This window comes from Pongo abelii, chromosome 5, assembly GCF_028885655.2.
Source record: "Pongo abelii isolate AG06213 chromosome 5, NHGRI_mPonAbe1-v2.0_pri, whole genome shotgun sequence".
Lineage (NCBI taxonomy): Eukaryota > Metazoa > Chordata > Mammalia > Primates > Hominidae > Pongo > Pongo abelii.
Window position 1 is genome coordinate 147,481,662 of NC_071990.2, and position 18,503 is coordinate 147,500,164.

General features: G+C 35.3%; 1 protein-coding gene across 7 annotated transcripts in view; it reads right to left on the minus strand.

Moving 5' to 3' along the window:
• Positions 1-18,503, minus strand: part of SHPRH (SNF2 histone linker PHD RING helicase) — an 82,901-nt gene that overhangs the window by 13,517 nt on the left and 50,881 nt on the right. For all 7 annotated transcript variants that reach the window (XR_655286.3, XR_008526517.2, XM_009242348.3 and 4 more), the window contains 2 exons: positions 15,238-15,309; positions 12,233-12,421 (listed from right to left, as the gene is read on the minus strand). Coding sequence is in view for 5 of the 7 variants with exons in the window: in XM_009242348.3 (XP_009240623.2) it covers positions 12,233-12,421; positions 15,238-15,309 (261 nt within the window). In the remaining 2 variants the exon portion in view is untranslated. The remainder of the gene's footprint in view (positions 1-12,232; positions 12,422-15,237; positions 15,310-18,503) is intronic.

Sequence of the window (18,503 nt, forward strand, 5' to 3'; positions counted from 1 at the left end):
ACATCAAGAAAAAATATTTTATAATGTCATAAAAAAATGCTTAGGAGTAAATTTAATCAAGGTAAGAGATCTGTATACTGAAAACTATGAAACATTAATAAAAAAATTAAAGAGAACACAAATGGAAAGACATATGTTCATGAACTGAATATTATTACATAGATATTAACTAACACAATCTATAGATTCAATGCAATCCCTATTAAAATTCTGATGACATTTTTCACAGAAATAGTGCTATGATTTGAGTTTGTCCTCGGCAATACTCATGCTGAAATTTGATACCCAGCGTGGAGGTTTTGGGAAGTGGGGCCTAGTGGCAGGTGTTTTGAGTCATGGGGGTAGATCCTTCATGAATGACTTGGTGCCATTCTCTTGGTAGTGAGTAAATTCTCTCTTGTGCAAGATGAATTGGCTCCTATGAGGGCAGGCTGTTATAACGTAAGTTTCCTCCTCCTTTCTGTTGCTCTCTCTTTGTACCTGTCTGCTACCCCTATGACCTCCGCCATGTTATCATTCAACAAGGAAGCCCTCATCAGAAGGGCCATCTCTTTCAACTTCCCTGCCTACAGAAAAAGGAGTTAAATAATCCTCTTTTCTTTTTCTTTTTGAGACAGGGTCTTGTGCTGTCGCCCTAGTTGGAGTGCAGTGGTGTAATTACAGCTCACTGCAACCCTGAACTCCTGGGCGCAAGTGATCCTCCTACCTCAGTCTCCCGAGTAGCTGGGACTACAGGTGTGCACCACCACACCTGGCTACTTTTAAATTTTTTTTGGTAAAGACAGAGTCTTATTATGTTGCCCAGGCTGGTCTTGAAATCCTGGCCTCGAGTGATCCTCCTGCCTTGGCCTCCCAAGGCACTGAGATTATAGGCATGAGTCACTACATCTGGCCATAACTCCTTTTATTTATAAATTACGCAGTCTCAAATATTCTGTTACGGCAACATAAAACAGACAAAGAAAAATAGAAAAAACGATTCTAAAACTCATATGCAACCACAAAAGACCTTGGATAACCAAAGAAATCTTGAGCAAAAAGCTAGAGATATCACACTCCCTGATTCTAAAACACATTATAAAACTACAGTAATAAAAATAGTATGCTACTGAAATAAAAACAGACATACAGACCAACGGAACAGGAGAGAGAGCCCAGAAATAAACCCACACATACACAGTCAACCAATCTTTAACAAAGATAAGAAGATCACACAATGGGGAAAAAACAGTCTCTTCAATAAACTGTGCTGAAAAAACTAGTTATCCACATGTAAAAGAATAAAACTGGACCCTTATCTCACCGCATATACAAAAATCATCTCAAAATGGATTAAAGACTTAAATATAAGACCCAAAACTACAAACTACTTGACAATGATCTTGTAAAGACTTTTTGGATATGACCCAAAAAACACAGGCAAGAAAAGCAAAAAGATAAATAGGATTGCATTAAAGTAACAAGCTTCTGCACAGCAAAGGAAATAATCAACAAAGACAATCTACAGCAAAGGAGAAAATATCTGCAAACCACACATGTGATAAGGAGTTATTATCCAAAATATACCAGAAACTCAAACAACTCAACAGCAAGAAAACAACCTGAGTGAAAAATGGGCAAAGGACCTGAAAAGATATTACTCAAAAGAAGACATACAAATAGGTAACAGGTATAGGAAAAGGTGATCAACGACCCTAATCATCAGGGAAATACAAATTAAAATCACACTGAGATACACCACCTCATTCCTGTTAGAATGACTATTATAAAAAAGACAAGAGATAAGTATTGGTGAGAAGGTGGAGAAAAAGGAAACCCTTGTACACTATTGGTGGGAATACAAATTAGTAGAGCCATTTTGGAAAATAGTAAAGAGGTTTCTCAATACATTAAAAATAGAACTACCACACAATCCAGCAGTTCTATTTCTGGGTATATATCCAGGGGAAATTAAATCAGCATGTGGAAGAGATATCTGCAATCTCAAGTTAATTTCAGCATTATTCACAGTAGCCAAGACGTGGAATCAATGTAAGTGTCCATCCACTGATGAATAAATTTTAAAACAGGTTATATATACACCATGGAATATGTTTTTACCTGACAGTAAATCAATCCTGTCAGGTGAGATAACATCTATGTACCTGAAAGACACTATGCTAACTGAAATAAACCAGGCACAGAAAAGACAGATACTGCATGATCTCACTTATATGTGATATCTAAAAACATTTAACTCACAGAAGCAGAGAGCAGAATGGTGGTTACCAGAGGCTGGAGTTAGTGGGGGAAGGGAGTGGGTTAAATGGTACAAAGTTTTAGTTAGACAGAAGGAACAGATCTAAAGATCTATTATACAGCATGCTGACTACAGTACATAATAATGTATTGTATACCGTTGTCCCTTGGTATCCATGGGGAGTTCTAGGATCCCCATTGGATATCAAGATCTGCAGATGCCAAGTGCCTTACATAAAATGATAGTATTTACATATAGCCTACACACATCCTTCTGTATACTTTAAAATCATCTCTGTATTACTTATAATACTGAATACAATGTAAATCTTATGTAAATTATTATAGTGACTTTTAAAAATTTGTGTTTTTTAAGTATGTTGTATTGTGATTTTTTATTGTTGCTGGGTTTTTCTTGAGTATTTTTTATCCGTGGTTAACTGAATCTGCTGATGCAAAATCTGCAAATGTGGGGGCCAACTATACTTGAAAACTGCTAAGAAGGCAGATTTTAAATGTTCTTATCACAAAAATTGGTTAAGTATGTGAAGTGATGGATATGTTAATTAGCTTGATTCAATCCTTCCATAATATCTACATATATTAAAACATCATGTTGTATACTACCATAAATATATACAATATTTCATTTGACAGTTAACAAAGAACCATATGAAGAACTGGATATACAAAGATGAAAAAATACACTCCCTTGTCTCCAAATACATAACACTCTAACGCGTGTTACAGAATATGGAGAAAAACATAAAAGGATGGTTTATCTGCTGGTTTGGCAATTGAAATGAATGTTTTATACTGCCTTAATGAGCACTACACACATTCTACTGCTCTTTTTCATGTTTCTTCTATCTTAAATATGTAAATAAACTTGGGTTCAAATCTGCCAGCTTCTGAGAAGACTATTCAATGTGGTTACTGCTATAGAAAGCAAATATTCACATTGTTAAAAAAAGATAAGATTAAAACAGGAAAATGGGAATGGGTTACATATAGGCAAGGCTGCTTGCAAAAAAGCAAAAAAGTAACAAAAGGAAATATGGATACCAATCTATTCTGTGTAAGCTGTTAACACAGTATAAACATTCTCAAGACAGGTAAACTGGTAGCCTCATGCAACCTCATTATTTAGCTACAGCAGTAAACAGATGCAAAGTTAAGCTGCAATGTTATGCATTAGGGAAGAGTGTACATGGGAACAGAAATCCCATAAAACTGCTAGATAATCTCTTAATATATTAGGTTGATAAAGTTGCACTTAACTATAAGCACCTCTGTCCTCTTCAGACATTACTGTCCCTTTCATTACTCCCATCCTTTCTCCTTAGTCTCTTCAGCACACAGACACACCCTAATCCTAACTTTGTGCTTAAGGCTTGGTTTTCCTTCATGTTTCTGAAACGTTAATGACCAAGGTCCAGTTTTGGAGTAACGACACAGCTTCTGTCCTTTACCCTCACTGACTGTATCTTTGTCATTCTTCTCTCCGAGGCACTAATTCTCTCTAAGGTCAACTAGAGAACTCAGATGGGAGACATACAAGTGTTCCCAGTCAGTGCAAGGCCGTTATCTCTCCTGGTTTTCTACTCAAGGCACAAAGTCAGCAGCCAGGAGAATTAAAATATTTAAAAATAAAGAAGTGAAGTAAAGTGAAGTCTTTCACTTTCTGGAAAATAAAGCACAAAGTTAAAAGCTCCAGAATTTGGGGCAGGAAATCAACACACTGAAAAAACAGTAGAGACCCACTAGCACCAAAGGCCAATAAAGAATATTTCTAATGAAGTTTGGCCTGGAAGTCACTTAGTAACACAACTCAAGATCAGAAATGTCATATGGCTTCTTATCTGCTCTAACAGGTGCCACTAACTTATTTTTATCACAGAGTTAAATCTGATTGGAATAAGGTGTTCTATAGTTGCAGCCTCCTGTTGTAAAATGTGAAGAACCTAAACTTTGAATTACAAGTTGTTAAATGTGTTAAAATGACAGAAAATTCAGTTTTGTTTCTTTGCCATATATTCAGTAGAGTGAAAAAAATTCTTCTAATAAAGCAAACAAGTAGCATCTGATCTAGATTTTAATCCTCTCCCCTCCAGAATGAGATGACCTATTTTACTGATATAATTTCAGAGGGAGGAAGTGCTTTTCATGCACTGAAGACTTATTATTGGGGAAAAAAGAGGGCGCAATATTAATGGTAAAAATCTGAGTATTGGTGTAGAAAGATACACTGTAGCTTGGCTTTACTCTAGACTATTCAATTGTTTACACAGACTATTCCATTGTTATCCATCCATGCATTCAAATACTTACTGAGTGCCTATTATATGCCAGGTATTGTTCCAAATGCCTCATATACAATAGTGAATAAAACAACATCCCTACCTCATGAACAAGTCCTCTACCTTTTAATGGAGTTTACACTCAACAAATGATTTTTTCATAAGGATAAGTTTTAGTTTATATCTTAGAAGTCTCTACTGTGTGTTCAATTTATTGCAAGCTATGGCTAACTTTAACATGAGGCTAACAGTTCAGAATTACAAGTATTAACTTGGCCAGTGAACAGAAATAGAAATGGTATTTTTTTTGCAATTATATTTAGTCATGACATATTTTAACAAAAAATATACAACTGCATTCCAAATTTACCAGTTAATGTTCATGTTATATAAAACTTATATAAGAATATTTAGATAAATATATTTAAATATAATCACTTCTGGATTATATTTACCAAATTATTTTATTCCTATTTTAAACTCAAAATTTCATAATCAGTTTTTTTCACTCAGATGTTTATTTTAATTATATTTTAAAAGTGTGAGACAGATGTCACAAATGATCTTTAAATTAATTGAACAAAAATTCAAATAAAAAAAACAATAGAATTCCACATGTAGAATTCTACACATAGTATGGCTAGGCTTCTCTGTGAGTTGGAATGTAGAGATAGAGAGTTTTTTTCTCTACAAGAAGGCTGTATAAGATATCTCTATTATCAAGAGATTTGCTTGCTAAAGCTGCAGATTTCTGGACTACAGCCTAGGTCTAATGAGTCAAAGTTTACGGAGGTAGAGCCTGAACAAAAATATTTATTTTAAAAAGCAGGCCAGTTGATGGTCAGATACTTAAAAGTTTGACAAAAAAAGCAATTGTGTAGCATGTGGTGGGTGGGAAGGGTACTGTATTGCTGTCACTATATCTATGTAGTGGCTGTATCTATTTTCTCCCGGACAGAAATTTCTTATTATCTAAGACTCTTGTTCAGTATAGGGTCAGGGTTTCCACTGGCAAAACGCTTTGTATAAAACCTAGCCAAATGTAAGACACAGGGAACAAGACATGTGGGCCATATGTTCTGCCAGGAGGCCTACTTCACCATCCAAAATGCCTGGCAGTTGTCAGAACTTGCAAGGGGAATTTTGTTTACTTTGTGAGATGCCCAGTAGGTTCCAAAGGTCATTTAGGAATACTGTCACACTGTTGCTAGGGAAGAAATGGTCTTCAACTTAAGTGCATCCACCAAACAGGACATTTGTGATCCCAGTATTCATTTTATATCTATGGTCAAGCAACAGCATTCCTTACATTGTAAAATATCTTATTTCCAGGAAATACTACTTAAAAATGTCTACTACTAATAAATAATAGTTTTATGTTTTCCAAATTATCTTTTATCCACAAAAAAAGCTATATGATTAAGCATTATGTATGATATATGGTTTGCTATGTCTGAGAATCTTGACATAAATACAGTGAAATAATCATTTCAGAAATAAATTTTATATTTCAGATAATATAAACATTTCAATTAAATAAAAAATTACTTGTCAGTATTGTTTGTTAAAGATCAGGGATTTGATAATCAACAGTAATATAAAGAAAAAACTAGGTTTAGAAATAATTGGAACTAGTAGTTCTAAAATTTGAAAATAATGCCTTAATTATTTACACAGAGCCATCTTTATTTACAAACAAATCCAAAATAGGCAATATGATCATTTATGTGGAAGTTTCAAAGAGTCACAAGAGAGGAGTGAAGTCTCAGAATACAATAAGCTGATGTTTCAAGGAGGAAGTGACAGACAGCAGGGCAGAAATGTGACAGAAGTCAGAAGAAGAGACAGGAAGCACAAGGCAAATGTGGCAGACACAAATGATAACAGAAAAAGCAGCGAAGAGCCAACCTAAATGTGGTGTGAAGCAATGTGAGGACGTCGAGGAGGGATAAAATTTGCCTGCACAATGGTATAATATTCAGTCCTATGTTTAAGAAAAGGAAATGTAATTACATGTGCATCTATGATAAAAAGGGAAATTATCTTTAGTAAATTCCATAATCTTAATTTTTTTTTTTAAAAGATGCTTCAGTTAATTCACGTGTTCATCAACACCCATGAAAGACAGCGAGAAGTGAGAGCACAATAAACAGTATTTATACACTGATATCCCTGCTCCAACAGCACAGCACATGTAACTGTGCCAATCTCTATCTTGGGTGTCTAGGAAAGCTGCCATAAAATGAACAGGTGTTTAGATTTGATGGGCTCAATGACTCAGTTTCGTAGAGGCTGTGCTGTTTACTGGTAGCTAGAGCAATCACTTCCTTAACCTCTCTGCACAAAACCTGACACAGCAGTTCTTTCTTACGCCAGTTCCTTGTACTGTGATGCATGCTGTCACCTAAGGGTGAGCCACCTCTTCTTAGCCACAAAGGCCATCTGTGGCCCTTGAGATGCTGTGGCCAGAGGAAGAGAAAAAAGGAAGGGCTAAGAAAGACTATCTTTATGGGAAGGAAAGGAGAAACTACAGGAGTGGGAAGAAAGGGGGAGAGAGGGACTGGGAAGCAGCATAGCTCCTAAGTGTTGCAGGCAGAATAAAGAATAACTGTTAAATGCCTCAGGGCTGCACCGTAAGTCACCTACCTCTTCATTCAATAACTCTTTGGCATTTGCTTTAAAAATACAGTCCTCCCTCAGTATCTGTGAGGGACTGACTGCTTCCAAAACCCCTGTAGATACCAAAATCCCAGGATGCTCAAGGCCCTTATATAAAATGATGTCATATTTGCATATAACATACACACATCCTCCTGTATACTTTAAGTCATCTCTAGATTACCTCATATAATCCCTACCCATCATTTCATTTGCGTGGATTCAATGTAAACTCAGCATGCTAGAAATTCAAGTTCTGCTCTTTAGAACTTCATGGAATTTTTCTTTTTTCCAAATATTTTTGATCTGTGGTTAGCTATATCCACAGATACACAGGGCTGACTGTAAAATGCATTCAGGGGATTCACAGATAGGGAACAGGATTAGATGATCCTTAGGTCATGATGCTCTCATCACGTATCCTTGCCTGTTCTGTTATTCCCATACTGTCCTGCACTTCCTTCCTGCTTGTCTACCCTCTAATTTTTCTCCTTTCCTCCTGAATCTTTCACTGGTGCCCCCTGGAACCCGTATTCTATGAAACAAATTGTTTCATATTTTCTACCTTTTGTAGAAATACTGCTCTTCACTTCCCTGCTCTAATTAGAACCTGGCTATCCTCTAAGCATACTCGTCTCTCAGCAGCCCTTGAGTGAAGGATATGAGTGTTGCATTTGAGTGCTGGTTCACAAATGCAGGTTTCAGAGCATTAGTTCTCATTTGTGTAACAACTTCCATGTTTTGAGCTTCCTGAAGCCCAGTTATCCCAACTCTACCCTTTGCTATAATTTACTGAACCCTACCCTACATTCACTAAAGAACTTTGGTGCCTAATTTACTCTATACCTCAACTCTAGATATTACATACTGTCTGCCTGGACAGCTCATCCAAAATTCAGGTCTCATTGTTTCATCTTCTAGCATCTTTTCTTCTCCACCTCACTTGAGTCACCTTCTTCTATAGTCACATCTGGCAGACCTGTCCTCTCTGGAATGACTATGATCTCCCATTCTCAGATAAGAACACCTATGCTTATGTCTTTTGTGCTCGACAGCCCAATTTACACCTGTTATTTGACTTCAATGAAACCTCTACTTTCTATACATCAACATTCTCCTTCTTTTCAAGAAACTTGTATTACAAATTATCCTTTCTCCTTTATCTTCAGTCTATCCTTTTTTCACTGGAGACTAAACATGCTCAAGAATCTTTTGTCTTAAACAAAACAACAACAAAAAAGTGATGTCTTTCTGTTTTCATATTTTCTGGTTACAATTCTGATTCTATCTCACAGTTAAATTTATGAAACAGTTGGGCATTTTTTCTATTTGTTGACTTCCTGCTCATCCCTCAATCCCTCCCAATCTGCTTTCTGCCTCTACATTTGTATTAAAAGAGCTCCTTCTAAAGTCATCAGTGACCTCATTAGACAAATTAGTCCACATTGTAGTTGATCCACCTTCGGCACTACTGCCTCCTCACTGAAGCAGAGCTTCCCTGTGGTCTTTGTTGCCAGCGTACCCCCCTGGATTGCCTGTTCCTAGTTGCTCCTTCTCATTTTCCAGCCCTCCCAACTTGATTCAATCTTTTAAAGTTATGGACTTCATAGGACTCAATCTGAAGCAAATTTTTCTATTAATGACTCTGAATTTTTTTATCTATAGCTCCACGTATCAACACTTTTCTGGATAGTTCTACTTGGATGTCTTAGGCACCTTAAATATGACATGCCTAAATGTATTCCTCTTCCAAATACCTCGTATCATTAGCTATACCATAACCCACCTGCTTATTCACATCAGAAACCAGGGGTGATCTATGAAATTTCCTTCACTAATGCTGCCAACATTCTCTAACTTTACTCTAAACATGTCTAGAATATACCCACTTCTCTCCATTTCTACTGCCATCAGCCAAATCAAAGCCACCATTACTCCTGCTGTAGCCTCCTAAACTGCTCTCTCCATATTTCTTCTGCTCTATTCTGTTCCTCATCATCTGTTCTCCACAAATGACAGATCTTTTTGAAATCCAAATGTGATCATGATACATCCCTGCTTATAATATTTAATGGCTTTCTCCTTAAATAAAAATAAAATTCTCAAATCTTCAGGTGGCCCTTCAAAATCTGGTCCCCCAGTTAGGTCTCCAGGCTCATTCAACTGCATTCTCCTTCTTGCTTTCTACACTTCAGCCACTCAAATCCATTTGAGTCCTTGTCTTAGGCTTTTCCATGCACTGCTCTCTTCTGGTTTTCTTTTTCTGTCTGGGAGCCAACCTATTTTCTCCTCAGGCTGACTAATCCATCATTCATCCTTCAGATACCTGCTTAATTGTCATTCCCTCAGAGACTTCAGGTTTTTCCTTTTTTTCCTTTAAAAAAAAAAAAGGGGGGATACATGTACAGAATATGCAGGTTTGTTACACAGGTATCCATGTGCCATGGTGGTTTGCTGCACCTATTTATCTGCCCTCTTAGTTCCCTCTCCTTACTCCCCTGCCCCAACAAGCCCTGGTGTGTGTTGTTCCCTTCTTTGTGTCCATGTGTTCTCAGTGTTCAACTCCCACTTACGAGTGAGAACATGCGGTGTTTGGTTTTTTGTTCCTGTGTTAGTTTGCTGAGGATGATGGCTTCCAGCTTCATCCATGTCCCTGCAGAGGACATGATCTCATTCCTTTTCATGGCTGCATAGTATTACATGGTATACTACATTTTCTTTATCTAGTCTATCATTGATGGGCATTTGGATTGGTTCCATTGTTACTGTAAATAGTGCTGCAATAAACATTTGTGTGTATATGTCTTTATAGCAGAATGATTTATATTCCTTTGGGTATATATGCAGTAATGGGATTGCTGGGTCATATGGGATTTCTGGTTCCAGATCCTTGAGGAATCACCATACTGTCTTCCACAATGGTTGAACTAATTTATATTCCCACCAACAGTGTAAAAACGTTCCTATTTCTTCACAGCCTTGCCAGCATCTATTCTTTCTTGACTTTTTAATAATCGCCATTCTGACTGGTGTGAGATGGTATCTCATTGTGGTTCTGATTTGCATTTCTCCGATAATCAGTGATGTTGAACTTTTTTTCATGTTTGTTGGCCATGTAAATATCTTCTTTTGAGAAGTGTCTGTTCATATCCTTTGCCCAATTTTTGATGGGGTTATTGTTTTCTTATAAATATGTTCACATTCCTTGTAAATTCTGGATATTAGACCTCTGTCAGATGGGTCGATTGCAAAAATTTTCTCCCGTTCTGTAGGTTGCCTGTTTACTGATGATAATTTCTTTTGCTCTGCAGAAGCTCTTTAGTTTAACTAGATTCCCTTTGTCAATTTTGGCTTTTGTTGCAATTGCTTTTGGCGTTTTTGTCATGAAGTCTTTGTCCATGCCTATGTCCTGAATGGTACTGCCTAGGTTTTCTTCTTGGATTTTTATGGTTTTGGGTTTTACATTTAAGTCTTTAATCTATCTTGAGTTAATTTTTGTGTAAGGTGTAAGGAAGGGGTCCAGTTTCAGTTTTCTGCATATGGCTAGCCAGTTTTCCCAGCCCCATTTACCCAATAGGATCCTTTCCCCATTGCTTATTTTTGTCGGGTCTGTCAAAGATCAGTTGTAGATGTGTGCTATTGTTTCTGAGGTCTCTGTTCTGCTCCATTGGCCTATATGTCTGTTTTGGTACCATTCTGTGTTGGTTACTACAGCCTTGTAGTATAGTTTGAAATCAGGTAGCATGATGCCTCCAGCTTTGTTCTTTTGTAGTGCTTATCACAATTATAACACATTAATTATTTGTTAACATCTGTGCTTCTTGCCCCAACTCAAACTCCTTCAACAATCTCCACAAGAGTAGTAAAAAGAAAAATCTGTTTTATTTATGTGTATGCTGCGTCTATGAGGCCTAGCACACCACCTGTGTGCTAGTACGTGCCCAAAATATACTGTGGAATGAATGGATGAATGCTTATTCTACCTGTGGAATTCTGTTTATCCCAACAGACTAAAGAGCAATATGACTGATATTTTCAGGTTTTACTCAAATAACAGTGAAAAAGGAGCAATTAAAAGTTCTTTAATGCAGCTACAGTTTTCTTGGGAGAAGGGTACTCTAATGACTGCTTAACTACTGGTAGTGAATTTCAACTTGTAGCTGATTCTACTTAAAAAACACATTACTTAAAAGTGAGGAGTATCAAAAACTCAGAAGGAATTAATAAAGAATACTTCATCTTGCTTAAGAGTCAACCCCATCATTCTCTAATTCTCATTCTCTAACTATTCCTTAAAGCCCACATTTGCTACTAAATTTAGATACTGATGTGTCCTTTGTTCAAGTTTGGTTAGAAAAAAAAAATATTTAAAAAGCATATTTAAGGAAAAGAAAGAACAAAATAGTCTTGGCTTTTTATTAAATACCCCTTAAAAGCAGTAAATCCAATTACAGATCCAGTCTGGATATCACCTTATAGTAATTTTCTTAAAATTCTGAATGAAGCATGGAAAAAAATTAGGAAAATAAAGCCAAAATTTGGCTTTATCCTGGAATATCAACCCATGCTGTTTAAAAAGCACATTACCTCTTTCTTGTAGCTGTCTTCATTAGCCAATTTATTTTATCCTTATGTTTAGTTAGACACATCCTTTTTTCCTTACATTCAGGGATGAGTAAAAGAATGAGGAAAACTCTTTCTTTAAATAAATCTCTAATGTAACCAGACCGCTATCTACTTGTGGTGGATAGAAATATTATAGACGATGATAGGAAACTGTAATTTTAAGATGTTACATTTTAGCCACAGTGTACATGACTATCGCTAACCATGTTTGAATAAGCGTTCTGTGTTTCTCCCACAATTAAAAATTAGATGGTTAAGCTGAGGCTTTCAGGCAGTGTATCTACGGACAACAGTGGCGTCTACCTATTCACTGTCAAGCTTGTTCTGATGTTCATGTTTTCTTAATCAGATACTGCTTCCTATATTATATTGCCTTATCTATGCTTCTATGTGTTCCTGACCTACTTTACCTTCACAGGGATGTCCTCCTCCTGGTTTGCTTTTTCTGAGGTAAACACATACGAGATTTCTTTGTGAGATGTGGTCTGGCGGCAGATTGCACACTTAATGGAGCTTCTGTGAGATCCCACGCTGTATTGTTCAATAATTATAGAAATGCATTCATTACAGAAACAGTGACCACAGGTCAGTACCGCCCACTAAAAAGAAAACAGAACAAGCCTTAGTGCTATCAAAGATGCCTTACAACTTATAAGTATATTAAAAAGAGAGTCACAATTTTTCTTCCTAAAGATTTCATGACATTAATATTCTTTGTCATAAAGCCAAGTTGTGCCTTCAAATTAATTTTTTATTCCAAGGTAAGCTTTCATAATCTTTAGTTCTCTTTATCCTAAAAGTGAGCATGACAGTCATCATTACTTTGTAGAAAGGTGGGGTTCTCATTTCTGTATTTGGGAAGAATGTAAATTAGTCCTTCAGCACTCTAACAACAGATATAACAGAGGGACTCAGAATATTAATTTGGAGATAATATCATACTCGATATGTTCCATTTAATTTAAAAAATAGATTTATATTTTCACACATTAAAGCACTTATATAGAAAATAATATGGGATAGTTAGTATCTCAAATTTATTTTGAAAGTGGTACTGGTTACTTAAAAAATTACAAAGAAAAACAAATTATTATTACTATTATTATTTTTTAAACATTCTTGCTCTGTCGCCCAGGCTGGAGTGCAAATGATGCGGTCTTGGCTCACTGCAACCTTGCAACCTCCACCTCCAGGGTTCAAGCAATTTTCCTGCCTCAGCCTCCTGAGTAGCTGGGATTACAAGCGCCCGCTGCTACAACCAGCTAAATTTTGTATTTTTAGTAGAGAGGGGTTTCACCACATTGACCAGACTGGTCTCGAACTCCTGACCTCGTGATCCATCCACCTCGGCCTGGGATTACAGGTGTGAGCCACCGTGCCCAGCCAAAAAGAAATGTTTAAGAGACCCCTCATCCTATTCGGGAAAAATAAAATAATCCTCTCTGAATCTCTGCAACATACCATGGAGACTTTTGCCCTCTTTGGCAATGAGAGACATTAAGAGCAATAGATTTAGTCTAGGTCTAAGTTCTAAAAGCTATGGCATCTTATAAATGTAGATTTAACCTTTTTCATCTGGTAAAAACAATAAGAAAAACTGAGTGTCTTCTGAGTGACAAAGCTTCTAAATCCTTAAGCTATGTTTTTTTAAGATTTGGACATGTATGGAAAGAAAGTGCGTAGCTGGCCCACTTGAGGTTCTTTGCTGGATCATCTAAGATGCTCTTTGGAAAAGAACTCACATTGAAAGAAGAGAAAATTGAGGTATATAAGCTTGGTTTCAAAACCACTACTTTACCCATTATCAGCTAATACTATTCCTACTGTTCTCTAGCTGCACCTCTGCCAGAGTCCACAGGAGTTGAGACTAATGAAATTGAAGAGCTGTTTTACTAGCATTTTTGTATGACACAGCAGCCCAATATTGTACTTTATGTACCTCTAGCACCACTGGGGTACTCTACTGGAAAGGAGTTTTGTGACTCACTGGAGCTCAAAATGGACCAACTAAACATCAAGACAGGTCCACCTACATGTGCAATGGAGAAGAAGCAACGAGATACCTGGCACCTGAGCATTAGGAGTGACAGGAAGCTGACTGACCCAAACAGAAGAGACAAATGGCAATACCTCCAGGGGCATCAGCTGGTACATATGGGTTATCTCTGATAGATTCTAATTTAATAGCCCTAAATTAGAAGAGGGGGAGAACTGGGGATCCAAAAGGGAAAAAAAAATATGCAGCTACTATACATTGTGGGTATGAACAGAGCTTGAAAAGTATTTTTGTTACTACTATTGAAATCCAATATGGTCTTCTAAGTGTAGGAAACCTAGGTTATGCTAGAATTAAATGAACTAATGTATATGAAAGAACTTTAAAAACTGAAAATGTTTAAGACAAAATGAAATAAAATATCGGAGACAGTCCAGTTGCATAAATCTTAACAAAACTAAAATCAAAAAATACTACTTTATGTCATAATTTCTTCCATTTTTATCACAACTTTTATCAGTTTCATCACTGACTTTTGTCAGAAGTCACCAGCATTTGTACACTACTATTTTGCTCAGTTTCCAATGTAGTGTCTCCCCCTTTGAGATGTATTAGCAAATATTCTTGTGATCTCACCTTCTCCACCAATCTTGGAAACCAAAAGGTCAGAATATGGAATGCATATATTTACCTTTCAACTCTCAGTTCCATAGAAAAAAACAGCCAAGAATATCTCTACTTCTTCAACAGTAATAGGCTTATCTTTCAAATTTTCAAGAGCAATGAATATTCTGATATATATATATAGATTTACCATAGAAAGCAGAAACTTGTATTTTCGTAAATTGCAGTTCTCCTAGAGGAGAATATGGTTCTACCGTGTTTATAGACATTATGTACACTAATATTCACAAAGAAATATATTTAATATAGTGGTCTACCAAAATCACATCTAAATTTCCCTAGGAGAGATTAATTTGTACTCTAAAGTACAAGTATTATGAGATATTAATACTGGCAAGTAAGAACTATGATTCCATACTAATGTAATACCTTAAGTAAATCTATGTGTGTTATATTACATTTCTCTATAATTATTGAATAATTATGTTAACCTGACAAAGTCAAATTACTGGACACAACCTTGTGACTGGAAACAATGTTCGAAACTGTGCATCTTTAATGAAAAAGATGGCGTCATTCTAGAAATATTTTTTCACTTCCCATTTAAGAAAAGCATTGCTCAAACATCTAACCCTAAGCACGTCACCTAACCTCTAGCGCTATCTTTAAGATAATGGTAATACTTGCCTTTCATAGAAACTAGTGGTGAGAAAAACGAGAGAAAGATTTTATGTAGAAACCTTTGAAAACTGTAAGGTATTTTATAAATGCATGTGATGTTTATTATAATTTTACCTGTTTTCCTAGCTGTCGAGCACAGATTGGACAAGGTTCTGGATTAACACCTCCCGATGTTTTATCTTGAGACTATCCAAAAAAGAATTAAAAAATATATTAGTTACGTTTTTACATATAAAACCTGATACATGTTTTGCAACTCATTTATGGAAGTGAATACTGGCAATTACAATTTACATAATCTAACAATTTAGATGACCCATCAATCTCTATATTACCTAACATGATTATTCCTGAGACTTACTTACAAATATCGTTTATTCAAGGAGTGAACAAAAAAATGAAAACAATTTTAATCATATAGGTTGAATATCCCTAATCCAAAATCTGAAATCTGAAATGCTCCAAAATCCAAACTTTTTGAGTGCTGACATGACAATCAAGGTAAATGCTCACTGGAGCATTTCAGGTAACAGATTTTCAGATTAGGCATTTAAACAAATTGAACCAATGAATTATTCTTTTCCTCTGTTATTTATTGATTTTTATAAGTAAATCAATAATGTATGTATATATTTGCAGTTCTATAATGTCCATTTGATCTTACCATATAGATTCCAATTCATTTTATTATGTTGTCCCCTTTTCCTTTTTACATATAATAAATACCTACAAATGTAGTGACTTAAAACAAACATATGTTTCCCAAGATTCTACAGGTGATTTGGGGATGGGCTGAGTTGGCTGGGGTTGGATGGTCTATGATGGCCTCATGCTCATGTCTGGCAGTTGGTAGGCTATCTGGTCTGCAGGGAGGGCTGGGCTGAGCTGAGGGCTCTGCTGCTCAAGAAAGGAAACCAGGCTTTTTGAGACAGTCTCATGGAATTCCATGAGCAACAAGAATGGGAGGGTCATTGCTACAGCACTTTGTAAACAATCTACCATAATTCACAACAGCTCTTCTTTTCCAATATGTCAATAAAGAGTTGACATTTATATAAATGGTGAGATTATAAATATTTTAGGCCTTGTGGGCCATATGATCTGTGTTGTAACGACTCAATTCCGCTACTGTGGCATGAATGCAGCCACAGACAATATGTAAATGAATGAGTGTGACCATATTCCAATAAAACTTTACTTACGAAAAAAGGCAGTGGGCTGAATTTTTCCTATGCATGGTAATTTGCAGATCCTTAAATTAAAGAAGTTATAAATTTTCCTCTAAGCACTGTCACATATTTTTACTTTCACTCAGTTCAGAGTATTTTCTAATTTCCATTTTGACTTCTTCTTTGACCCATGGGTTATTCAGAAGTATCCCGTCAATTTCTAAACTTTTAGGGATTTATCCAGTTATCTTCCCATTACTGATTTCTGGTTTAAATTCCTCTTCAGTCAGAAAACATACTCTCACATAAAGAGCTGCTTTTTGAATTAGCATAAGGTCTATTTTGATAAATGTTCCATGTATACCTAAAAAATACGTCTGAAGCTGTTGGGTGTAATGGTCTGTGTCAATTGGGTCATATTTGTTCATCAGTATTCAAATGTTCAATATCCTTACGGACTTTCTTGTCCATTCCTCTGGAGGAATCTTAAAATAGATTATCTTAAAATAATTAAATTATTTTAATAAATTTTATAAATTTTAATAAACTTATAAATAAATTTATAATAAAATATAATTATAAATATATTTTTTGGCAGAATTACAAATATATAATTATAAATATAAATAAAATGTTATAATAAAATTATAATAAAATAAACTTTAATAAATTTAAATAAATTAAATCTTAAAATAATCCTCTGCTTACCTCCTTCCTTTGTGCTACTGACATATATTTTAGTTCTATATAAGTTGTATAACCCATAAGACAGCATTGTTGCTTTTAAATAGCAATATCTTTGCATATTTATCTACATATTTAAGCTTTTGCTCTTCATTCCTTACTGTAGTTGCACCTTTCAATCTGAAATAATTTTCCTTACATCCAAAGAAGTTCTTTTAATATTTATTGTGATGTGGGTTTACTGGAGATGAATTCTTCCAGTTTGTGTTTGTCTGAAAATATCCTTATTTCACTTTTTTTTAAAAAAAGGAAATTTTATTTAAGTATAGAACTCTGGGTTGGCTGTTTTTTTCTTTTAGCATTTTGAAGATGTTCCAGTGTCAACTGGTTACATAGAGAAACTATGGAAAATACTGAAACATCTTTAAAGGTGAAAAGAAAAACATCTCTATGTAGCCACCAGTTTTATTAGTGCTCCTTTGGAAGTATTAAGTGTTTTATCTCTCAACTTTTTTTATTTCTATTTTTCATTATTTTTGGTTTCCAGCAGTTTGGCTACGATGTATCAAGGCAGTATTTTGTTTTTTTCTTTACTTATTCTGCTTAGTGTTTCTGAACTTCTTGAATCTTTAAGATATTTGTCATAATTTTATCAGTTTTAGAAAATTCTCAGCTATTACCTCTTCAAGCTTCTGTCCTATTCTCTTTTCCTCTTGAACTTCAATTACAAGTATGCTAGATCTATGAAATTACAAGTATGCTAGATCAAACAACTGTGTCTCAAATCTCTTTTGCCCTATTTTGCTCTTTTTCTATCTATTCCACTTCAAATTGGGTATTTTCTATTGTACTGTACTTGAGTTCATGAATCCCGTCTTTTTCTGTGTCTGGTCTCCACTCAATGAGTTTTTGATTTCAGATACTGTATTTCTGCAGTTCTATAATGTTCATTTAATCCTACTGTACAGATTCCAGTTCATCTTATGTTGTCCAGTTTTCCTTTTCCTTTCTTTCACATACAGGTTGAGCATTCCAAATCCAAAAATCTGTAATCTAAAACGCTCTAAAATCATAAACTTTTTGAGTGCTGATGCAATGCTCAAAGGAAATGCTCACTGGAGCACTTCAAGTTTTGGATTTGAGATGTTCAACCTACATAAAATGGTTCACAGATATTGTTAAAGTGCTTTTAAGAAAAGCTTATATAAATTTATATTTCCATTGCTAATGCATAAAATGTATCCATTCCCCGCCCTTTTTCACCACTGGGGCGTGTAATCATTTAAAAAATCTGTGTCTACTTGTTGGCAGAAAATAGCACCTGTGTAATTTGATTTTCCATCATTATAGATTAAATGCTTTTTCTTTTATTAATAGCCAAATTGGATTTTCTTAGGTAGAATATTTATATCCTTAAAATTTTAGGTTTTAAAAAATATTTTAACATACAAACAATGATGTACAAGATAACTGTCTTTTTATTTTGACTATCATATTTAAAGTATAGAAATCTTACATTTAAAAAAC